This window comes from Pteropus medius, unplaced genomic scaffold (assembly GCF_902729225.1).
Source record: "Pteropus medius unplaced genomic scaffold, Ma_sr-lr_union100, whole genome shotgun sequence".
Taxonomy (NCBI): Eukaryota; Metazoa; Chordata; class Mammalia; order Chiroptera; family Pteropodidae; genus Pteropus; species Pteropus medius.
The window spans coordinates 18,457,236-18,483,139 of NW_024342473.1; the positions used below are offsets into that span (position 1 = coordinate 18,457,236).

The 25,904-nt window shown below is 37.3% G+C and overlaps 1 protein-coding gene across 2 annotated transcripts in view; it reads right to left on the minus strand.

Moving 5' to 3' along the window:
• The window catches only part of AQP9 (aquaporin 9), a 35,416-nt gene extending 24,955 nt beyond the window's left edge, over nt 1–10,461 (minus strand). Inside the window, exon 1 of one of the 2 annotated variants that reach the window (XM_039865479.1) lies at nt 10,130–10,459. In XM_039865479.1, the coding sequence (XP_039721413.1) occupies nt 10,130–10,237 (108 nt within the window). In that variant the 5' untranslated portion in view covers nt 10,238–10,459. Of the gene's footprint in view, nt 1–10,129 lie in introns of both variants that reach the window. The other variant, XM_039865480.1, reaches the window with a different exon arrangement.
• Between the last annotated feature and the right edge of the window lie 15,443 nt (nt 10,462–25,904).

Consider the following 25,904-nt stretch of genomic DNA (forward strand, 5'->3'; position numbering starts at 1 on the left):
GAAAAGAAAAACAATTAAGAAAAAGAACCAAACAGAGCTTCTAGAAATGAAAACACATTAAAGAAACTACAATGACTATATTAAACAGATGTTAAATACAACTGAATAGGGAATTAGTGAATTGGAAGACAGATTTGAGACAACTACACAAAATTTATCATGGAGAGATTAAGAGAAAAAAATAGAGAGATTGGGGGAGCGGCAAGGTGATAAAGCTGAGAATGTCCAGAACTGGTGAAAATTACTAATCTTCACAGTAAAGATGAACAATGAAGCCTGACCACTACAAATAAAATAAGTTAACACCTCGTTGTATTATAGTGATATTTAAGAATAAAAAAAACAAAGAGAAACTCTTAATCGAAACCAGAGAAATGCAGATAATTAAAGACAAAATTAGGCCAACAACAGATTTGTCACCAGCAACAAGAGAGACATTGAAATGACACTTGCAAAATGCCAAGCAAAACCAATCATCAACCTAAAATTTATCATTGCACCTTGAGAGTGAAATAAAGACATATACTGGCAGACAAAAGACTGAGAAAGTTTATCCCTTACATGCCTTTCCTGAAAAATTTCCTTAAAAGTTTTTTTTTAACTGCGCAAAGGAGATTGCATCTAAAAGAAAGTAATGGATGAATGCAGTAATGATTAGCAAATAACCTAGTATATGATAGTAAATTCATGTAAGTATTCACAATTAAGAACACCAATAACAGTAATAAGAGTAGAATTTAAATATTAGAGAATAATGACATGTAAGATGAATTGGTCAATTATAATTAGAATTTTTAAAAAAGTTTTAATGTTTATACTTTGTTAGCTCAAGAAATATCTTTTTAAAAAAAATGTAAAGATAAATATTTCAAGAATAGAAAAAGCAAGTAAGGGGAAAAGAGAGAAATAAAGAAAACTGATCAACTCAAGGAAAGGTATAAGAAAACAGAAACGAATGAGTGGAAAACAAAAAACATGCTAAAAATTAAAAAGAAGTCATCATCACAGGTTTTAAAAGCCATAAGCAAATATTATGAAAAATCATTTTAAAATCATTGCTTTCATTGTGTTACTTCTGAAAGTAATAACAATTTTGAAAAACTACATTTGAAAACAAAAGTGAAATAGTTTCCTAGCAAAATTTATAAATTGCCAAAATGGAATTAAAAGTAGATCTAAATTAGACATAACTTTTAGAGAAACCTCTCACACGTGTGCTTGTCTTTTGCTTTCTCTTTCTCTTTTTCAATGCATATGCAAAATAATCAAGGAACAGATAATCCTCATTTTATACAGTGTTCCAGAAAATATAAAAAGAGGGAAAGAACTCCAGTTCATTTTATGAGGCTAATGAAACCTTAGTAATAAAACTAAACTAGGACAACATAATAATAAAAAAATCATGGTCCAAATACTTAATAAAACATTGCAAACTAAATGCTATGTGATTAAGTGGGGATAAATCTCAGGAATCTAAGGATGATTTAATGCTAAAAATATTTATCAATGTAATTTTTTCATCAACAGATAAAAGAGGAACCCATATGCTTATCTGAATAGATATAGAAAAGGTGTTTTTTTAAAAAAATTCAATAATCATTTCTAATGAAAGTTGTAGTAAATGAAGAATAGACAGAAATTTCTTTACTCAAATCAAAAATGTCTAGTTAAAAGCTACAGGAACTATCACACTTAATGGTAAAATGTGAGAAGCAGATTCTTTAAGTTGGGAATAAACCGTGAATGCCACAATTATAGTATGAGAGGTTTTAACCACAATAACAAGACAATAAGAATAAATTAAATGTTTAAAGGCTAGAAAGAAAGAAAAAGTTCTCATCTTCTCAGAAAAAAATCTTGTCAGCACAGTCCAATAGAACATTTCCAATGAGAGAAAAGTTCTATATCTGTGTTGTCCAATATGGTAGCCAGTAGTCATACATGATGGCTCTTGGGACTAGTAAGACAGTAAAACTAAATTTTTTATTTTACTTATGTTTAATTTTAATTTAAGTAGCCACAAATGACTAGTAGCTATCATATTTGATAGCTTTGATCTATACAGAATATCCAAGATAATCTATACACCTCCTTGAACTAATGAATTACTAAATTTTCTGAATACAAGATCAACATACAAAAATCAATATTGTTCCTAAACCCTAGTAACAACCATTTAAAAAATGTAATTTAAAAAATGTACCATTCACAATAGTAATAATAACCATAAGGAAATTAGAAATATATCATACAAAAGATATATATGACCAATACCAAGTAAATTATAAAACTTCAGAATAAAAATGTAAAAAGCAGACTTATGAATGAAGAGCTATTTCATGTTCATGGGTGAGAAGATTCAATGTTTTAAAGATATCGGTTCTATACAATATATATAAGTTCAGTGCAATTCCAGTCAAAATCTCTAGAGTATATATGGAACTTGATAAACTAATCCTAAAATTCATGTGGAAGAATAAAAGGCTTAAAGTAGCCAAGAAAATATTGAAAAAAATAATAAGAAAAATATTGGATAAACAAAAATTTAGAAAGCGATTATCAAAAATACGTGGCATTGGCGCAGGTTTAGACAGAGAGATCAATGGAACTAGTAAAGTCTTAATAGGCAACCACATTTATAAGTGAACTGGTAAATGATAGAGAGGCCATTACATCAGTAGAGATAGGACAGGCTTCTCAAAAATGATACTAGAACAACTGGCTGTCCTTCCAGATAAAGAGACACCTTCTCTACATCATACATCAAAATGCATTCTAATGATTTAAAGACCTAAAGACAAAAATCAAATACTGAACCATAATAAGAAAATCTAAAACATCTTTAATATGTAGATTTTAAATAGAGACTGATATCCTATAACCAATAAGAAAAAGATTCTTTTTAACGAGCAGAAGATATAAACAGGCAATTTACAAAAAGGGAAACCTAAAGTTTCAGTAAATGTAAAAAGATGACCAACTGCACTAAGGATTCATTAAAATTACCAGCAAAATTCTATTTCCTATATGTCGAAAGGACAAAAACATAAAAATTGGGCAATATCAAGGGTCAGTGAGTATATGGAAAAATGGGAACTCACATGTTGCTGCTAGTAGTATAAACTTGAAACCACTTTGGAGAGTTATTTTACAATACACATCCATTTGAAGCACTAGGGCCACCAAACCCACTTCTAAGTATATACTCAAGAGAAACTCTGGAACATGTGTACAAGCAGAAGTGTACAAAGATGTTCATTGTAGCAGTGTTGGTAATTGTGACAAATTGCAAACTACATAAAAGTTCATGAGGGGACTAAATTACACAATGGCTAAAATGAATTACCTTACATCTACATGTCCCCAAATAAATAAATCGCAAATAGTGTCTTTTGAGGAAAATCTCAAATTGTATAAGGTCTACAAACTATGAAGCCATGTATGTAAATGTTTAAAATCTATAAGAGAGTAACATATTTTTACAGGTGACAGTGGTAAAAGTTCTAAAGCATACAGGGGAATGCTAAAACCGCAGTGAAGAGAAATCAGGTTTGATTTTAATTCCAGTTCCACCGCACACTTGCCTGAGGGCAAGTTGCTTAACCTACTGAGCATTGATTTCCTCATCTGTAAAATAAGAACATTTCCCTTATCTCATGAGATTTTTCAAAGAATAATAAGCGTCTGGTCATAGGGTATGTTTAGTGAATGTTAACCCCTTCACTGTCTTTTACCCTCATCACTGTATTTGAAGGGAGACACGTGGGCATGTCTTTAACCTCCTGCTTCAAGTCCCTTTACACCTGCTGAAGGTACAGGGCAAGAACCCTTCATGTTTAGCTCTTCCACACGTTCAGATTTAAAAACTTGCACTTTCTAAAAATGACAGAACACCAAATACAGAAGTGCAAATCCATGAATGGCTGAGTACTGGATATAAATCATAAGAAAATAACAAGAAACCGGTGGGATTGACACTGAACAGCTCTCTGATGTCCTGATGTGCTAGAAAGAGCATTCTGTGAGCATGTGGATCTCTCTTCCCTCATCTGAGAGACACAGGGGCAGGACAACAGAGACCACTTCATTCCAAAGCCAGTGCATGAGAGCCTGAGGACGAGCGATCCTTCCATGCCTCTGGCAGACTAACCGTCCAGGCCAGAATCAGCCAGGGCACTGCTGACAGCAGAGGCTTCTGGCCTATTATGTGCTGGCAAACTGACAGCTCCAGTTCTGTGGAACCCTCCTCCTGACCACCCCAGGCTAGGAGTGGGGCATGCCTTTGCAAAGCAATAAGCTAGAACCGAACATAAGAAACAGAACAGGGGACTGTTGAGGCAGAAAATGAGAGGAGTCATGGGGTCCTTTGTTCTTAGCCACGGAGTGGTCTCAAGGAGAATACAGAAAATAGAAGTCCTAGTGGAAAACATAGTGTAATGAATGGTCAGTGTGTTCATTAGAGCCATAAAGATATGGCTGAACCACTTCAGAACTCTGGTGTTACAAGAGGTGTGAATGTGTTTGGAGGTGAGAAAGAGGTCCAAAAACTAGGCTAATAAATTTCCTATAAAATTTCCCTGCCATGATCCTGTCTGTTCTAACAACTATCTTTTGACATCCCTACTTTCTAATGTATTCTAGGCTATAAAACTAGTAAAGTTCTCTTGGGCTTTCACAAAAAAAGTTAATTCTCAATTCTCATCAAATAATGGTGTGTTAGGAATGACTGGAGTCCAGATATCAATCCCTGCTTTCATTCATGGGCTGGGCGACCTTGAGTGACCCTCTTAATTATGTTACACCTGTTTTCCCACCTGGAAAAATGGACTTGATCACCTTTTTCCTTTCTCTCTGCCAGGAAAGATATAAAAATAAACAGGAATATATGTGAGAAAACACCCCATGTCTCTTGGAGGAAAAGCACAGTGGAATCTCAACGGCAAGTGAATACATAAGGCAGGGCAACTGAGCTCTTCCATTATTCAGAGGACATGTGATTGCATCGGCCTGTGTCTCATCTTTCCCATCAACACAAGGGCCAATGACATCTCTTTCACCCTTCTGTCAGAGCTGTCCTCTCAGTACCTAAGAGTTCTAAATAATGTAGTAGACCAAAATTGTCCTGAATTATGCCAAAGCAGACTTATTTTAAGAACTGGCTTATTTTAAGAACTTTTTCATTTCACTCTAAATGCTGACCATATATTCTTTTGTTTTAAAAGCTCTCAAATATGGAAACCTACTACGAGATCTGAGTACCCTTTGTAATAATAATTTTAAAGCCCTAGAATTTCCATAGCCAGCATATCTGAGAACCCTCCTAGAATGAAATGACAAACTCAGTGACTGGCAGGGAGAGACGTTTGGACATGAAGTCATGGAGGAAGGCAGGAGCAGACATAGGAAACGCTGTGAGGTCTAAGTTTCTCGCGCACCATCCATCCCATTTCTTCCCTCCCTCCTGCGCTGCCCACTCCCTTATGCCATCCATATCCTATGTCCCAGGCCTCTACCCTTGCTGTTTCTTTTCAGGGTACAGATCAAAGGTATTACTTTTAAAAGAAGTATTTGCATTTTTTTGATTCTTAGAAATGCCAAAAAGTAGATTTCTAATGTGCAAACTTCACAGGGTGAGTAAAGAATGCAGGGTCTTCCCCAGTACACAAACAAGTGCCACTCACTCAGAAGTCTAGCCTTGGAGGAATGTCCTTCCACTGTAGGAGGAAACATGACTACTTGCTGGGCTGTTCACCTGAGCATCTCCAGTAGGATGAGCTCTGTATCAAAGAATACTGAAATGTCTGAAGAGAGAGGAGGATACACAGAATAGTGAGAAGTGAACATATGAGAAATGACTAGAGATCCTGGAAAGTCCAGCCCCCAAAAGAGATTTAAAGTCAACTCCCATTTATGGGCTCCCATTTATGTATGTGCAGAGTTCTGTGGCAGATGCTAGGGAAAGGGGCCTGTAAGATGGCCAGGAGGAGACAAAGCAGCTGTTTTCAAACACTACAAGGGCTCTAAATAGAAGAGGGGAAGGAGCAAGAAAGGCAAAATGGAGGTGGCATTGAATGAGTGTTTCCTATGTCAGGAACTTAACATGTAATGTGGATTTAATGTGCAGCTTGAAATTGCGGGGCCGTGAGCCCACATGCATGGGCCTGAACAGTCCCTACTCTCTACCTTCACCTCACACCTGTCCACCGGTATTGAGTAGTCTTTTCAGTTTCAGAGAAAGTGAAGACATTGGCTTCAGGGTATAACTAACAATCTGTTCTCAGTTGCTTTCAGTTTTAAACTCACATGCCCAGGAGCAAATGAGATCTAACTCATGGCTCTAATCTATGGAACTGTTAAGGCAGAGGGAGTCTGATTCACTTTATATCAAGGACATTGCTGAAACAATTCCAGCAATGTGTGGTTTAGGCCAGTTACTTCAACTCTTTGAGCCCTTCTCTAACTGTTTATGAGTGAAAATAAAGCCTTACTAATGCAGCTATTGTAAGGATTAAACAAATGTATATATGTACCAAGCTTATATATGGTAGGTACTACGTGGTCTCTACTTTTGCAACTCGAGGCTTCAAACCTTTTCTCTGACACTAGCAAAAAGACCTAACTAGCCCAATGTCTAAAAGGCCAAATTAAACCTAGTTCTTCAGCTTATGATGTAATTATTGTTGTTTTAATTGTAGTTTACAAAGAATTTTTCATGGACCTTCTCTTCCTTTAATGCTACCAATGGGCCTTATCAGTCATTTACATCATGATGTGAATGAGTTTGAGAAGCTTCCCCTAAGAGCAGTTTTTGTCCCAGATTCCTTGGGTCTGAGGCAAAAACCAGCTTCACAGACATGAAGAACTGGAGAGTCTTGTATATCCTGACACCTTTTTACGGCTCCCTTTTCTCCATGCATAGCTTTTTCCTAGAGAAAGCAAGGCAAAATGCACCTTTTCTAATAAAGCAGAGATAATTACTTTGGAAATCTTCTAGGAAAACCATGTAGATGTATGGGTTAAAAAATTATTGTATTTGTGCAGAAACTTCCTGTTTACACATCCTTATAAGCCTCCACAAAACTGAAGCTTATAATCACAATTATAGATTTCATCAGGGTTTGCTTTAGAAAATAAATATACAGTATAGATAGAAATCAAACCTTTCACGAAATGATTGGCTTTAACCAGAAGCTATAAATTTTAATTTTTTTAACATACAATATTAAGATATTATTTCTTTAGTTCTCACTTTGAATACCAGAGGAAGACATACTACTAGTTGAATGAGTAGTGTTAAACAAAAAACCACAAGCCCAAAATAGCATCACTTGTGCTGAAAGCCCATGATACTAAAACTGGATTTAGTACCTGACCTAACTGCAGTTTCAACCTCTCCCCAAAACATAACCTTAAATCAACCAGTCTAGGATTTTCAGGCCAAACACCAGTAATCCGTCCCTTGAGCCCTCTCCATTACTGGCCCCTGCTCCCCATCAACAGAAAGAAGAGGCAATCTGCAAGGTAAAAAACCCTTCCTTTTCTTCTCCCCTCCCCCCAGAGAAAAGTATCCTAGCCCCCAAATAATCCTTTTTCTACAAAATCTTCCTAATAAGACTCCTAGTCTTCCTCTAAAGGAAGGTGACCTTGCCTGAAACAATCCACTTTTAACTTCTTAATTCCACCCTCTTTGTGGCTATAAAACCTTTCATTTTGTACAACTCCTCCGAGCGCCTTTCTGGTTGCTAAACAGGATGCTGCCCAACTGATGAACTGTTTAATAAAGCCAATTAGACCTTCACATTTACTTGTTTTTCTTTTTGTTTCTTTTGTTTTGTTTTGTTTTTTAACAGAATTGTGAATGACTAAAAGCAATTTTCACTTACTCAACCCAGACAGGATATTATAAAATTGGTTCTCATTAAGAAAGCAGATTTTAACTTTTTTGGTTGCAAAATGGATGTTTAGTTCACTTCCTTTCGTGTTTTCTGCAGAACACCCAAAGTTGTAACAATTTGCTCCACTTCTCTGGAACACAGGTTACTATGACAGTGCAAATCTTCACTTCTTTAAAATGACTTTTTCTCTTCTCTTTCTCCTTGATTCAAACTGCCCTCCGGCTCACTTGCTTCTTTTCTTTCCTTATCTTTCTGCATAAGGCACGACCACTCCCTTAATCATTAAGCCCTTAGGTCAGCATCGAATAGCCTTAGGACCACAGAAACAGAGTTTCAATCAAACTAAAGATAACATTTTGTAGCTCCACACCCATCAGGGCAGAATGACCCTACTGGCACCCCCTTGAAATCAGACAGAACTACAGCACGATTGACATCAGGACCTGATGCAATGATCAACCGCCTCCTACCCTAGCCCTGACCGATCAGTAGGGCCTGCAACCCCAACTCCCTTAGCTACCACGACTAATGAGTTTTTCCTACATCCACTAGAGACAATCAGGAAGCCAGGTCTTTGTGTCTCTGGGCTTGGCGCCATTTCCTTAAATAAACCTCTGCTTTCTTAGCTGCAAACCTCTATCCCTGTCTCTTTTGGCTTTGATGCATGCAGGCAAAAACGAACCCTTGGAGTTTGGTAACATTATTGTGGAGCTAAAGTCAGTTGGTGCTGACAACTATTCTCATCTTTGGGACCAAACCATCAACTTTCTGTCTCCCTGAGGGCTATTTTTCAGTAAGTAGTGATTGGAATTGAAAGAATCATAGGCTTTTATTGTTCCTTTTCCTTCGAACTCTCCCCTGCCTAAGTCATCTAGGTGAGGACAGCCAAGGAGAGCAAAAAATTGTCCATAATGCCTTGAAAATACTCGAGTAAATGAGATTAAAAAAAAGGCTCTCAGAGACCAGAAAACTTAGGACTCTCATTTTCACTAGTTCAGTTTTTTGAGTTCATGTTCTTTCTCAATTTTTACTTATTCTCCTAAATTTTTATGTATTTACCCAAGCAAAGAACTTTTTTAAAGACTGAGGTATAACTGACAGAACATTATATTAGTTTCGGTGTATGACATAATTCAATATTTTTATATATTGTGAAATGACCCATCACTATACATAGATATAATTTTTTTCTTGTAATGAGAACTTTTAAGATTTACTTTCTTAGCAACTTTCATATATGTAACACCATATTATTATTAATTATAGTTGCCATGCTGTACGTTACCAAAGAACTTTTAATGTACAAAGTTTATGGACGATACTCTATAATCTTAAGAAAAATGAAATTATTTATACCTAGATTAGGAAATCCTTGAACATTTTTTTTTAAGCAAGTTAAAATCAACAGTTGCTATATATGAAAATAATATAAGATTTAATATTCTATTAACAAATGGTTTGGCTCCAGCTGAAAATTCAGGATCCAGAGAATGCAAGAATATACGACAGGACAGAAATCTAGAGCCCATGCCACTAAACTTTCCAGCCTTTTATTAATGGCTGTGTAAGTCTCTGGACAAAATCCTTGTGAGGTTCTAAGAATCAGTCTTTCCATTATATATAGAAGGTTATTGTAAATGCCTATTCAAAGATCTTTAGAGAATAGTTTGAATTAGAGGGCAAAAAAAATATACAAAGCCAAAACTGGATTACTGCACAATATAATATTTCTAGCTAGTGCAATGTTTAATTTATTAAAAGTCAAGTGATCTGTCAACACAGTCTTTGCCAAGCACTTGTAATAATGAGCTTTTTCTTACCATCCATATTTATTGACTGCCAATACTTATTGCAAGTGACTGAACCACCTCAATGTTTATATGAAACAAGCAGGTTATATATAAATTAATTTATCAATGAGAAAAATTTCTAATAGCTGACATTAATCGTAAAGCCATATTTACAGTCTGAGTAAATCTCTAAAATAAAGAAGGACCTTCGCTGCCCCTCTCCCACCCGCATCAACCCGTATGGATAAAAGAAATGAGTAAATGGAAACCTAATAGTGTGCCACTAAGTAGCCAAACAGCCTGGAAGTAATTTGCTGTTTCCTGGAAGACACGCATCTAATGATGAACTTAAAAAAAAGAAACCAAAACAAAACTCTCCATCACCAGCTAGGTTGATAGGGAGGTGTTACTGGGTTGGAACTCAGAAAATCAGGAAACACTTACAATCATTATAAACGTGCCCAAGAACTCGGAGAGTGTTTCTTTAGCCAAGCTGCTCTTCAAAACCAGTCTCTGCTTGAGGCTTTTCTTTCGTCTCTTCTCAGGCTGCATTGTGCTGCTTCTCCAAGGACCACTCTTTCCACCAATACCCACTTCTTCTGATCCCTACTTCATTCACACATGAAAAAGGAAGTTTTGAGAACCGCTCAGATTCCAGATCTCCGATGAGGTTATCTGCCTCCAAAAACACTGTCCCAATTACAGCCTGTGACTTACTCCTCTTCTGATGAAATTGTCACTCCCTGCTCTAGCTACTTATTTGAATAAGTTAGAACCTGAAATCCCAAAATGACCCTTTTATCCTTTTTTGTACCTGATGGATTAATCATTACCTTTATTCTCAAGGCATTTTCTGTTTTTTTTTTTTTTTTTTCCCCTTCAAGAGATGAGAAAAGAGATGTTGTGCTGGTTGTGTTGCCAAACCACAGCTACGGGCTCCAGTCCAGAGATTTCTACGTTACACAATTGTAGGCTCCTGATTTTTTTTTCCTTCTATTCAAAAGTGGGTTGTTGGGGTGTAGTTTGGAATTATCAAATCAGATATGTATATATATATATACATACACACACACACACACTCACACATCCAGTGTAAACATTCTTTTCTGAAGGAGATTTTCACGCAAATTGAAGAACATGAAAAAAATATAGATGTGTTTTCCTGCAGGATTAATGACTCGTTTTCTCTCGATATCATTTCGATGATTTAATGACACCTCCCTGAGAGTAGTAAGAACTGCTGCGTCCATTCTAGAGATGGAGAAGTAAACATACAGAGAGGCTATTGACAGTTTCACATTGCAAGTCAGTAGGACAGGATGGGATCTCTTCCTCAATTACTGAAACTGAACTTTATCTACTGAGGATAGTTTGGGATCTAAGAATCAGAAAAATGAAGAAGGCAACCTGTTGAGTTTATTCTGAAGAAACATTCCAGTCTGAAAATCAAGTTACTCCCCTTCATTTACCATAAAATATTTAGGCCTAATACATGGGAAATAAACAATAGCAGTTTGAAAGTTTATATTGCTTGGAGATCACTGAGCCACAAAGAGATCAATCTGAGCATATACCACCTCAATTAAACAAGAAAGGGGGTAAATACACCAAAACAGCGCTCGTAGGTTTTCAATTTCATAAATTCACATCTTTTCAGGCAACAGTGTTTAGGACTAGCTTCTTGTCATGTCAAATATTCAAGCCTTGTTTTTCAAAACTAGTTTGTCGAAGAAATAGAATCCAGCAGTTGTTTCTGAATACAAAGGCAGTCTAATGGAATTAGCTCCCATGCTTCCTCCTAAACCTCCCACCGAGAAACTGGCTCTGTTTTAGGCCCTCCCCTGCCTTTGCAGGAGGCCAACAGTCATTTGCATCTGGGGAGGCAGGCATGAAGGAAAAGAAGAGAGAGGCTTGGAGAAACAGCTGTTGAGAATTCAAGGGCAGAAGGAGATGCTCAATCTGTAGGTAAAATATAGAATTTAGGCCTAAAAAATTATATCTTGCCTGAGGACACACCATTGCAGAGCTGGAACAAGAATAAAGCATTTTGGCTTTAACTGCTATTTAATTTATCATGAGTATCATTGCCTAGAAGAGTTAATTATGGCCACACTATTCCCAAGTCCCAGTGGATGGACTAGAGAAACAAAACCTTATAGCTGTGACTACAGCTAACACAAGACAAGGGTGTTTTTTGGTCTCTTCACTCACTCATCTAACAAATATTTATGGAGTACTCATTATATGCCACGCCCTGCACTTAGCAAAAGCACACAGGGTTCTTACCCTCCATTGAGCTGAGTCCAGTGAGGGAGACAGACACAGCGAAATGATCACACACACATAGAAAATCACAACTGAGATGTATAGTATAAAGATAGGGGATATATTTCTATGAGTGACTATAACAGGGAAATTTCACCTTGTCAGAGAGATCTCTGATGGCGCCTCCAAAGAAATCACGTCTCAGCTGACATCAGAAGGAATTGCAGGGGTAAATGACAGAAAGTGGGGAAAGAAGAGCATGTAGAAAGCCTTGGGCGTTGGGTGCAAGAAAGATATAATGCCTATCTAAGAATGAAACAAACCCACGGCTGGCTGTCTTCCAGAGCCAGTGAAGGAGTGGTACAAAATGAGCCTGCAGCTGTGGGCAGGGCTCAGACCGTATCGAGCCTCATAAATCACATTTAGGGCTAAAATCAATAATAAGTCGGTGGGGTAGTTTAAGCAGGAACATGACACCAGCAGATTTGAGTTTTGAAAAGATCATTGTGTCTGTGAGGTGGAGAGAGGATTGGAGGGGGCCTTGAGTGGGCATAGGTAGACCCGTTGCGGGGTATTACAGAATTTTAGGACTAGCTGGTGGCTTTGGCTACGGAGAGAAATAGTAAGGATTCAAGAGTCCTTTATATTTTAAAATAGGAAGGGCTTGGTAGACTGGATATGGAAGATGAGGAAAAGAGACTCATCAAGTCTATTGCCAGGTTTCTGCCTTGCTGGGAGAAGGAGGTGCTAAACTGGGAGCAAATCCCAAAAGCGGACCAGAACTGCAGTGGAACATCATGAATTCTGCTTGTGCAGGGTGAGCCTAAGAGTCTCTCTAGTGTTTCTGAGAGAAGATATCATGGACAAAAAAAGTAACTTCACAGGGTGATCTGATCATAAATTCCTAACTAGGAAGGTCCAGGTGGGTAGTCCCACCCCGGGCATATAACTTTGTAGTAAAAGGCTTGTCTTTCCCTTAAGCAAGCCCTGTTCATTGTTTCCCTGTATCCAGGTTAACCCACCTCTGAAATAAACTGTAACTACCCTCAAGAGAGCACTTGTTAACTATCCTTTAATCCAGTCCCCCACCCCCACCTCTCTACTCCCCGCCCCCCCCACCGCCCCACTCTGGCTTTCTCCCACTTCTGTGTAATTTTCTTTACTTCCTCTTTAATTTCAAATGCATAAAAGAAGCTGTAAAATTGTTATTCTCTAGAGCATTTGAGATCTTGGTTCCCTGCATGTGATCGTCAATTTGGCTCAAAAAAAACTCATAAAAATTCTCTACAGGTTTTGATGTTTCTAACATGGACAATGTCAAGAAGGAAATGATATGGGTTTGGATTCACGGGGAAGGCCTGTGTGCTCATAGAGGTGGTAACTGAAGCCACGAATAAAGATAAGGTTACCTAGGAATGAGTTTGAAGAGAGCAGAGGCTGACCTTGCAGTACTGAATGTTTCATGGTCAGGTAGAGGAGAATGGAACCTTATTTTTTCTACCTTCAGACAACAGTCACACTTTTCACCTCTTATCACCAAGAACAACCCATCACCAAACATAACTCGCTCATACTCCCCAGAGAGTTACTATTCAAGAGCATCCAGAGAAGATAAACAGTGAATAACATCTCTCCTCCACCTGGGAAGGGACCTCTGCAAAGCACTCTCATGCCAAAGTTCCTGTCACAAATATGGGACTGTTTAATTTCTTCCATTCATTCGTCCAGCAGTGGGAATTCAAATATTAGAAAAAAAAATCTCTATTGTTAAGGAATTATAATCTAAGTGACAATGATCTTCAAAGAAATACAGCATATAGTAAAATAGAAGTATATGCAAACTACTGAACCAAAATTCCAGTTATCACCACATGGACATCTAAGAGGTCACTGTCCATTGCCAAAATATTGATTTATCCTGCTATCAAAGGTTCTAAAATTGTGCTCTCCTAGGTGCAGTGCCATGCTGGATCTCCAGGGCTAGCCTACCCAGCTCCTTTAGTTCCCACTGACTCTGTCCCTCCCTGATCCTAATATTCTCTTTTTCTCTATCTTGTTTTATCTTGAGTGCACCACCTTTGCCTTCAGTCATGGGACCTAACAAGCCTGGTGCTCTTAAGGGTAACAATCTCACAATCTGACCTCACTTCCTGGACTTCTACTTGAGCCAACTTTATCTCCACCCTTTGATGGCCACTGTTGGGACTGTGTCACCATCTCCTCTTTCAAAATCTTTTACACCAAGATTCATCTCACTGACCAAAACTTCTAGCTATTACATTTCACTCACTCTCTGACTTTCACAATGCTGCTTTACATCCTCCTCATAAATCCCAGTCCAACTCCTCCCTCTCCACCCTGTTCTTACCTCGTGAGTACCCAGGTTAATGACGCACTTATCAGCACCTCCAGTTCCATTGACCCAGCGACTTAACTTCTACACCCACATTGCCAAAGCCCAACTCCAGGTATACCTAGCTGTATATTTTTCTCAAATACTCTTTTCCCAGGTTGTTAATAATGCTGGAGAAAATCATATAAATATATTGATGGACCCTATTTTAAATAGTTGTAATCTAGCATCATCAAGTGGCCCAATATCATTAGTCAACCTTTTATTTCAAAAGTTCAAAGGCTCCAGATTTTAGTGTGCACTAGGATCACCTATCTTCAGAGACTAAGATTTGGTAGATCTGGGATGGAGCCTAGGAATCTCACAGGCATAACTAATAATTCAAATACCATTCCCTATTTCATTCTGTGTAGCATCAATATACCTCTTCTACGCCCCTTCGGCTCCTAGTCCCAACCTTCCCACTCAGCTGATGATCTTTTCTCCCAATCCATTGGGAAAACAAATGGGTTCATTGGCTCTAATATCTTTTGTGTCCCTCCTCCTCAAAAAGATGCCCTAACTTCGTTTATGGTATCCTTTTGTACTTTCCTTTTTCCTACTAAAGCTGGCTCTGATATTGGCGTACTGCTCCAGCTCCTCTGAGACCTCGGCTGATTAACGTTCCCTCAACTTCCCAATCTCTTCCCACACTGCTTTCTTTCCCAGGGCCTAAAACAAGCTTGGGTCTTATCTCTTCTGGAAAACATTCCTTCCAAGTTACTTCACCTCAAATTTTATTGTCTTAGTCAGTTTAACCTACGAGACTCATAGACTGGGTGGCTTAAACAACAAACATTTTTTTTTCTTACAGTTCTGGAGGCTGGAAGTCTGAGCTTAGTGTGCCAGTGTGCCTGGGTTCGGGCGAGGGCCTTCTTCCTGGCTTGTAGACAGCCTCCTTCTCACTGTAACCTCACGTGGCTAGAGAGAGCCCTGGTTTCCTTATCTCCTTTTAAGGGCACCGATCCCAACCTGGGGACTCCACCCCCATAACTTCATTCAAAACCAATTTCCTTTCGAAGGTCCCACCTCCAAATAGGGCCTCAACATATGAATTTGGGGGAGACACAAAATTCAGTTCATAGTAACGATTTATCTGTCTCCTCCACTTGCTTTTTATTTCCACTTGGGGAAGAAATAACCACTTCCCCTTGTGCATAAACTAATATTAAATTGATAAAATCAAACTAATTCAGAAGTGTTTAAATTAAAAGAAAAAAAAATTCTCTTTATCCTAGCCCTCAGAGATAACCAGTTAACAGGTTGAAATACATCCCTCCAGAATTATTTTCAATAGGTCTTTTTTCCCCCTAAAAGTGGGATTATATTATATATACTAAAGTGTTTTTGTCCACTTAAAATATTCCATTTATCTTTGTACACCAATGTATAACTCATGTTTTTAATGACTATATAATATTCCATTGTACAAATGTGCCATAATTTAAACAAGCTTCTATTGATAAGATGGTTGTTTCCAATTTTTCCCCATTAAATGAATATCCTTATGTGTATATTTGTTTTTCTATCTCTTAGCACAACCGTCTAAAAGTTGGATTATTGATCATAGAATGTATGTGTGTATGTGTGTGTGTGTGTGTGTGTATGCATATATATATATATACACACACTTTTATATATTGGTTTTAAAGTACATATTTCTCCAATTCTTTTCAATATTGATTATTGTAAACCCTTTCATTCTTTTCCCAATCTAATGGTTAAAAAATAATATTGTTTTAGTATGCATTTCTTTGGTTAATTGTGAGGCTGAGCATCTTCTTTGTGTTAGTTGTTTTTCTGTCCTTTTATAATTTTTTTAATCTATGTCTTCTACCCATTTTGAATCTATAATGTCCAATTTTTTGGTTATCAAGTTTTTGTCATTCTTTCCAATATAAGGATGTGATTCCTTTATCTATTATATATAGCAAATAATTTTCCATTAATCATTTACCTTTCACTTATAATGATAGTGTTTGGCTGCCATATAAAAGTTTTAGAAAATTTATGTGCTTAAGTCCATAAATCTTTTCTGCATGATTTCCAACTTGGTATTTATGCTAAGAAAGACCTGCTGCCTCCCCACAAATTACAAAACGATTAAACTTTGCCCTATATTTTATTCCATTATTTTCATGATTTTACTTTTTGCACTTAACGTTTTATATTTTCTAGAATATATTATGATGTATAGTGTAATGCGGAATTCTAATATTTTCCCAAATAGCTTGACAAGTTTTCCAACATTATTTGATTTGAAATTCTATCTCTCCTGTATAAAAATTTCCCAGAAGTAAAATCATGATTTTAATTACTTTAGTCTTGCTATACTTTTTTATGTCTTTCTGGTAGAGTAAATCATCCTTATTATTATTTTCAAATATTTATTAGCTAGATGAACTTTAGAATCACTTTTTAAGTTCATTCTCCTCTCAGTTATAATTAATGAAAAAGTATTAACTTTATAGATAATGTTATAATATTGAATTTTCCCATTCAGAGATATAATTCCCATCTCTCCATTTGTTCATCTTTTTTATGTTCTCAAGTAGTTACATTGTTTTTCCATTGGATCTTGAAAATTCTTAAGTTTATTTCTAGGTATTTTAAGTCATTTAAATATGACTTAAAAATAAATAAGTCATATTTATTTTTAGAGTTAGGATGAACTATACTTTTTAATTCTATTTTCTAACTGATCACAACAAGTAAAACTCTATTTCTGTGTGTATGTCTTTTATCTGCCTCTCCTTCTGTTCATTGGCTCACCCTGTATATCTGTGAGAGACAAATCTTTTTAAAACATCATTTAATTACAACATTCCCTTTCCTAAAACTCAGTGACTCCCCGTTCTCTAAAAGGTAAAGTCTAAAGTCCCTAAACTGATACTCAAGGTCTTCCACAAATCTGGCTCCTCCATACTTGCTCAAATCTGCAAGTCAATACTCCCAACAAGAAACACTCCATTTCTTCTGGAAGGGCCCATATAGGTCCCAGAAAGTGCCCTATTCATTTCTGCCTACAAATCCATTCTTGTGGTATCTTTTCACCTAGAATGCCCTTCCTCTGCTCCTCTTCCCAGCTAAACCTCATCTTTTGAAGGCCAAGTCCACTTTCTAATGCATTGATGAATCCTTTCTTCACAATTCCATTAAACAGTAAAATCTACAATCAAATGCCTATACCACTCCTGACGTGAATTACTCACTTAGCTCTTAATCATATACAGTTTTTTATCTTTGCGTGTGTCAGTGTGTATGCACACATGTGTTTTTCTCCCCAAACAGAACTCTTCAAAAATAAGAACTATGTTTTATATTTCTTGGCATGGCCTAAAAGGTTTGGCACAGCAAACATCTGTCATACAAATAAATAAGCTTTCTCAAAATTTTCTTCACAGCATGGTATGCTTTGAAAATGCCTCAAACTAAAATAAAACTTGGAAAGTTTTCAAAATTAATTCTAATATTACTGTAATGGGGTGTGTCTAACTTGTAATATGTGGTATGACATTCAAATTTCCCTGTGGTCCTTCCTCTTCAGAAATCCCTTCAGTTAACATCACATTCTGATGTAGCCATTTTTACTCAGGTACAATGGTGCAGGGGAATTTTTACATGACTAAAGGAATAAACCTTTAAACATTCAGCTTAAACAAAATTTAGCAGTAATGTGCATAACAGACACTCTATTATATCATTCCCCTCCGTGTCCTGAGACTCACCCCATCTATAGCCTCATCTTGGTCAGGGGATTTCAGGAGTGAGGTAATGAATGGTTATGTCTTAGAGAATGAGAGAGGTGAGTAAGGATTTGGGAAATGGTAAAAGAGAAAGTGCAGAGCCCCATCAAGGTGGTCCTGTCAAATATTGTGCTTTAGAAATGTCATCTTATTTTAATATACAGTACTCCATTATCATGAATTAGGAAAACCTATCTGTCTTTGCCAAACATACTAATCATTTCACAATAAAATTATCATCATAGAAGTACAATTTAATAAATATGTATGGACAATCAAGTATGGACAGGATGTTGGAACTTTTTAAATAGTTCTTCACAATTTATCAAACATAAATTACTTAATATTTATTTTCATAAATTATTTATTCTGTATCTCAAAATAATGGAGTAAAGTAAAAAGGATAAATTCAATTTCTTGTTACTTGCCTGTTTCTCACTGTAAATACCTAGAGGGTTAGGTATCTATTAATTGGCTGTTAGATATCTATTAATTGGTATGCCCGTGAAGCATGATCTTTGAATAAACTCATGTAGCATTAGGGGGTAAAAAGAACCCTCACTTTACGGTTGAGGAAACTAAAGTCCAAGAAAGAGCAGTGACCTGTTCAAAATCACGCAGTTAGTGGGAGAACGAGGATTCAAATTGGAACCTTTGGACTCTGGATCCACTGCACCTTCTACCATCGCTCAGACACAATGGAGAAATCTCATTTTGTCACAAACTGAAAGGAGATTTTGGCTTATGGATATATTTTATTTAACTTTTCCTAGGGTTTTTTTTTTTTTCTTTTTAAGAGTATACTATTTCACAGAATGAATACAGTATAATTGGAGGAAAGTTCCTTTGGTACAATTGCAGCTCTCCGTGAGAGTAAAGCAGAGGGCTCAGTTCTGCAAATGACACATGGCGTAGGTGGTCTCCACAGCCCAAGCCACGTGCATCTCCCAATCTTACACAGGCTGGGAGTGATCTAGTGTAAATTCATCTCCAGAAATGCAAAAAAAAAAAAAAAAAACCAAAAGCGTTTGCCCTGCTGATAGTGAATTGGTAACAGCTCTGCATAAGGCAGTTACTATTATATAACTGCAACTTAGTATTCCAGAAGACTAAATTATTCATCAGCTTGGGGATCAGAGTGAGGAGTCTTATGACTCACACATTAATAGTTGACTTAAAATTTAAGACATCTATTCCCTTTAAAGTCCATACTTCATCCCACTAGCAAGGTTTTTGGACATAATATCTTGAGAAAGGCACTGAAAAACCCTCGAATCTCTCAGCTACTGGGATAGGAGTCCATTGCTTGCTTTTTGGACTCTACCAGTGGAGAGTCCCAAATGCCTACTGGTTGTTGTATAGTACCCCAATGTGCTCTCCATACAGTCCTGATAATCTGGGAAAGCCTTCTTGTTCTAACATTTAACTATCACTCTTACAGTTGCTTATATCGTCAGTCATGTCAATAAAAGTACTAAATCAGGAAGCATTTTTTTCAGTCTTTTGAGATCGTGCTTCCAGGCGTGTCCTCTGCTTGGATCAAATGAACTCTAATAAACTCTTATAAAAAATTTTTTTTAAAGTGCTAGATCAGAAGGCTTTCCTTCCAGAAGCTGCTCCATAAATTACAATTCTAATTGCTCTATTAAGCACAGAGTGCATAAGAGGTTTTTAGAGCTCTTTTTAAAGTAGCCCTCTTCTAACTTGGTTTTTGTTGTAGCACAATGGGGAGAGACAACAATGGTCACTAATTCATTTCCCAGTAAAGGACAAAATAAAAGGTTACCTTTACCTTATCCTTAGAGGAAATGCGGCATCCTAATCTAAAGAACTTCCAAGAGTCTATGTCCATAGACTTCCAGGAGACTCCCATGAGACACTGAAGCACACATGCAAGGTAAGTTTCCCTCATCTCTTGAATCCACCAAGGGTTTTATTATTAATACAATTAAATTTTTTAACTTATTCGCTGGTGAAAAATACATTATAATGACCCCTAGAAATTTAAAAATAAAATCACATAGTTTTAAATAGACCATTATCTAGGAACTCACTACAGAATAGGCCACTCACTGGCAGCAAAATCTTTATCCTTGGTAGTGAGTTAAAGGCATGTTTTGAAATGACATATTTATCAATGGAGTACACCCTCAAAACACCTCTAAACATCTTCTGGTTTAATATAAAGAATCTGGAGACTAAGATAGTGGCTACTCATATAGACCTTTTACAGAGTAAGCTCTGAATAACAGCTTAAATTCTCACATAGCTGAGCTGCTTTAACAGTTGAATGGATCAAAATAACTAACCAATTAATGATCACATAAACTAGAGAAAAAATTTAAAATCAACTCCATTTTGACTGAACAATCTGAATTAAATATAGTCATAGCCAATGCGTACTCATTGAGGGGACTTCTCACTCTGTGACTTTCGTGTCCTCTATGATCTGAGTTCATTGATTCATTGACTTTCTGGGTACAAAGACGAAGATCATGTTTACTTAAACATTTGCTCAGAGTGACTTTGTTTAAGGGAAAGTGTGTTGACTAAATGAAGCAAGGTCACTTTTGTTTTTGTTTGTTCCATGACATCAAAGGGTTTTTGACTATTGAAATTTGGTATGTTACTAAAGAACATGAAGGAAAATATTGAAACAAAATGACAGTCAATTACATTTAACAAATGAGCATTCAATCTATCATTTTAAAATAACTATGATATTTGATACATGGAGAGAGATAAAGTGATGTCTTAAAAGTGGTTTTAATCCACTCTCTGAAAACATATTGTGCATATTGCCTGTATCATCTACAGTATGATATATTGTTCTTATCCACACTGATTCAGTTTAGTTCAGCAAACATTTTTGGAGTATACAAGTGCTTACACTGTGATAGGTCTTGGGCACATGAAGATTAATGAAAAGCAGCGTAGGCCTTCAAAATGATCTCAGTCCTATTAAGAACTGGTAAATTTGGTAAATGTATGAATGATTGAGCTGAGTAAACTCTTAGTACATAGAATTCTTGGAACTTCTTGCCCCTAAAAAGATGTTAAAGGGGAAGGCTAACTCCCCTATGAAAGGAGATTGTCCTTTGAATGGAATCAGCTGAGACCCAGGATGTTGTCTTCAGCTTCACAGCTCTAAAACTTAATTTTATCATGTCACCCAAATTTGACTAGACTCTGGAGGACTAACTCAGTTACCATATTCACTAGGTGCTGACTAATAAATGAGATGTCCGTTTATTAATTTATAACGTGAAAAACAATATTACTCTTTTTGGCTGATCAACACAAACCTCTTTCATAGTAAAGTCTTCATATATGCCAATTTACTCTTTCAAACTTGGAAAACATGGATTAGAATAGAGAAAACTGGTGCCTTGACAACTGCTCCTTCTGCCCAGGGGCTGGTTCACTTCAAGAAATGATATGCTTCACATTCCACACTCAAGGATTCTCTCCCCAGGCTCCAGATGCTCTTGAATCTGATGACTACATCTTCTCGGCTCTTTTCATGCTCCCTTTTATTCAAACTAGTTTCTCCTTTCAGTTCATCTGCTTTGGGACGGATGTGTCCTTAGATGGTCCCTGGTTCTCAACCTGATTTTCACCCCTAGCATCTGTCCTTCAGATAACTCTTGGCACTGATCCTGCTCTTTCCCACATCTATCCCAGTAACCAGAATCCTTCTCCAGTGAATAGTCTAGCACCCCAGCCCCATTACTTTGTCCTGGATGGGATTCAGAAAGTAACCTGATTGACATACCTATTTCTACTGTGGAGATCTATCCATGGAAGGAACCAGAAAATTGTGTCCATTGCTCATGACTCCATCAGCACATCTGGAGACAATTCCTTCTTTTGAGAGGAAGTAGCGTATGGGGTTGAACTCGCAGACCTTGGAGTTAGAGAGCTTAGGTTTCCATTTCCTCTCCACTGCTTATGGTTGGTAATGAGTTAAAGGTATGTTTTGAAATGTGGAATCTTGGACAAGTTAGTCACTGCTTTGTCCCTCAGAAACTAAAATGAGGTTCTTCCTTTGTAGAAAGGTATTTATAATAGTTCAGACCTCAGAGGATTATTCTAAGGAGTAAATGAATTCTTTCATATAACACAATCCATATGGCAAATAGTAAGTACACAAAATACTTACTATTTTCTAGATTTCAAGCAGCCCCTTTTCTTTATGATAGCTCAACGACCTCAGATGTTTCACCATACAATTGAGTGGGTTATAGTTTCAGAGTAACATCCTCTTGATTTGATTCAGGACTAGATTAAATTAGATAGCACATTCATAGTTGCATTACCATCTCCCAGGTATATAACTTAGCAGCTGCTTAATCACAGAGATAACAGCTACCACTGGTTGAACACGTTTTATGTATCAGGCACCACACAAATTGCTTCATGACGATTGCCACAGGTAACATTGGCAACATCCTTGTAAAGAAAAGTATTGTCTGGCAGTTCTAAAGATGACAAAATTGGGCTTCCTGGCATTAGGACATTTGCCTGGGATGGGCAGCAATTGGACGAGCCCTGATTTGAACTGAGATATTCGTAGTTCTAGAACCCACGCTCTTCTCCAGAATTTTCTATGGTCTCCCTCATAAAATTCAGAGTGACCGTTTCCTTAAGTTGTCTGCATGTTGTAAAGTCACCTTCTTACAGATTCCCAAAATAATGACATAGAAGTCATGGCTCATAATCAATTCAGGCCAGATGCCTGGAATTTCCTGGGATAGCCTTGGTTGTACCTTTTGGTACTAGGCTGTCTTGCATTTTGTTTGTTTTGTTTCTGTTGTTGTTATTTTGGCACCAATTCAGGATTCCTTATTCCTAACAACAACATCAACAACAATTAACCGAACTTTTCTGTCTCAATAGCCCTCTGACTGAAAACCAACTTACTACTTACAACAACTTAGAGTTAATTCATTAACTTAGAGTTAATGAATTCTTGACCTAGAGTTCCTAAAATCCCCTCCCCCTAGGGATAAAATTGGTCCTGGGATAGACTCTCTGGTAAGAGTCAATTCATCATATTCATTAGAGGAATTTCTGCTACAGGTTGAGGACATCATCCTTACACCGCCTCTGTGGTTTCCATGGTGATCAAATTCCCATCCCTTCTCCAACTCCATCAATTCTTGGCTAGGGAAACAGTCCCCAAAGACTCTGTCCTTGCCCACTACCTGGAGCCTGAGTCTGACTTTGGGTTTTCTGCACACACAAGTGCTCCCCTTGGAGATCCTAAGTCCTGAAATGAACTAGGAACTTTGATTCTAGCTCCACATGGCAGGTTCTGTGTCACAGGATTTACCCCTTATCTTTTCCTGACAAGCTTTCTTGTCTTCTCACCCTCTCCATTTCTGGTTAGCACGTCTTTATTATCTTGGTCTCACAGGTTTACAATTTTGGAGTCACCTTTTATATATCTCTGCTCTTCTACTGCATATTTAGCCTTCTACCATAGTATCTCTCACATTTACGCTATCTTTTCCTACCTCACTGACACAGCTTTAAACTTTTTCATTATCTGTATGAAGTATTAAAAATAACCTGTAAACCCTGGAGTGTTTAACCTTAAAAAATAAAACAAAACACTCTCTTGAAGGTCCATAGAATTTTAACGGCTGTAAAACCCCTGAAATTAGTTTTAAAAAATACTGGTGTGGTGGTATGCATACATGCGGTTTTTCTATCAGTCTGTCAGAGGAAGTTGTATCAGGTTCCTATTGTCACTGAAACAAATTATAAAAATTCTGTGGCCTAAATTTTTTCTCTTACAGTTCTGGAAGTCAGAAATCTGAAATAAAAGTGTTGGCAAGACTGCGTTCCTTCTGGAGGCTCCTATTTCCTTGCCTTTTTCAACTTCTAGAGGCTGCCTGTATTTTGTGGCTTGTGGTCTCTTCCTTGCATCACTCTGACCTCTGTTTCTGTTGTCATAGCTCTTACTACTCTGATCTGTCTCCCTCTCATAAATACTCTTGTGATCCTACTGGGCCCACTCAGGATACTCTCTCCCTCTCAAGATCCTTAACTCAATCACATTTGCAAAGGCCCTTTTGCCATATAACGTAAAAGTCACAGGTTTCAGGGATTAGAATATGGACTTTGAGGGGCCATTGTTCAACCTACTGTAGGAATCAATACCCCAAATATGTTGTCTTAACTGACTTTTTCACAAACCAGACAATTATTTCTCTAACATCACTCTCATCTTGTCATCTCTTGTATAAATTTGCAATGACTTCCTCTTACCTATCAGATCAATGCATTCTCTGAGGCCAGCATTCGAGGCCATTAGCCAGGGGGTGCCAATTGATCTCTTCAATTTCACACTCAAAGTTCCTCAGCTGGGACACTAAATCATTCCCCTGAGACTGCGTTATCATTTGCAGCTCTACCCTTGTTCCCACTGTTAACTTGACAAGAATAAGATCCTGATTCACTCTCCACCACCACTGTAATTTCCTCCCGTTTTATCAAAGACCTTCCTTCATGTCATTTATCATTGATAATGCTTTCCTTTATGAAGCCTTAGAGCCATTGCTGACCAGTACTATAATTATGCATTATTCTGACTCATCCTCTAGCTGAGGATGAGTAAATGTTCTAAGGAAAAAAGTTTCTTCTACATTCTTCGAAATGCCTAGAGGAGCTTATGAATGAATAGTTCCTTTTCTCCCTTCCATTTCTCCCCAGAAAACAATTCTATATTCCACAAATACACCCTGTCTTCCATTCTGGTCCTTTCTCCGCTACCCAACAATAGCTATTCTGAAACGTGATCTATCATGTGACTTACACAAAGAAAAAAAAAGTTTGACAAAAAATTTTAAAAGTATTCAACTGAAAAAAATTCTATATTTCAACCTGTGATATTTAAAAGTTAGGCTTTTAAAGATATTTAAAAGTATTTTGCAGGATTGCTCCACACTGCCACCCTTCCCTCCCCATACATGATGGAGAAAGGGTACAATTTAGAAAAGTTTAAATTTGTATCTGCAGAACAAATGGAATATGTTGTTTAGTTATAGTGAGTTGAGAATACATTCAGTCTATCTTTTCCTCTTTCCATCAATTGGAGATGGCCTTGTCCAAAGTGCCTGGTCAACTTCTTATAAAATTCTCTTTAGAACTCTGGGCAAAGCCCTTTACTGGTAATAGGACCTTTCCACACCCACCTTCTCCATTTGCTTCTCCTTTTGTCTCTAACTAAATTGTTTTTCCTCTAAGAACCCAGTTTTCTTTGTGACGCTTTTCCAGTGGCTCATTCTGCTACAACCCCATTTCTGCCTGCATCTCTGAGACAAAGGAAAGAGATCGTCTCTCTTAAGTCCTCACTATTTCTATTACCATCATTCTTTTTAGTTCCAAATTCTTTGGCCACACCACCCTTCATTCCCCCCCCCGCCCCACTTTTTTCTGTCATCCTTTGGTCACATTTTTTACTTGCATGCCCCAAGGGCATCCGAAACTCTTCACCTCCCAACTGAATTCACTCTTTTCCCCATAAAGCTTTTATTCCCTCCTTCGTCCTTACCTCCATGAATGATATCCCCACCTACCGAGTCACTTCATCCAGAAACATACTTAACCTCTTCTCTCTCCTGCAAACTCTTTTGGCAATCCATCACCATGTTCTTTCAATCTTGCTCTTTTATTCTTCTAAAATTTGTCCTCATCTCTTCAGCCCCACTGCCAGAAAAATAATCCAGACTATCATATTTTCTTGCCTGGATTTCTACTAGAGTTTCCTAATGGCTCTTTTTCTCTGGTCTTATTCCGCTCCAGCCCA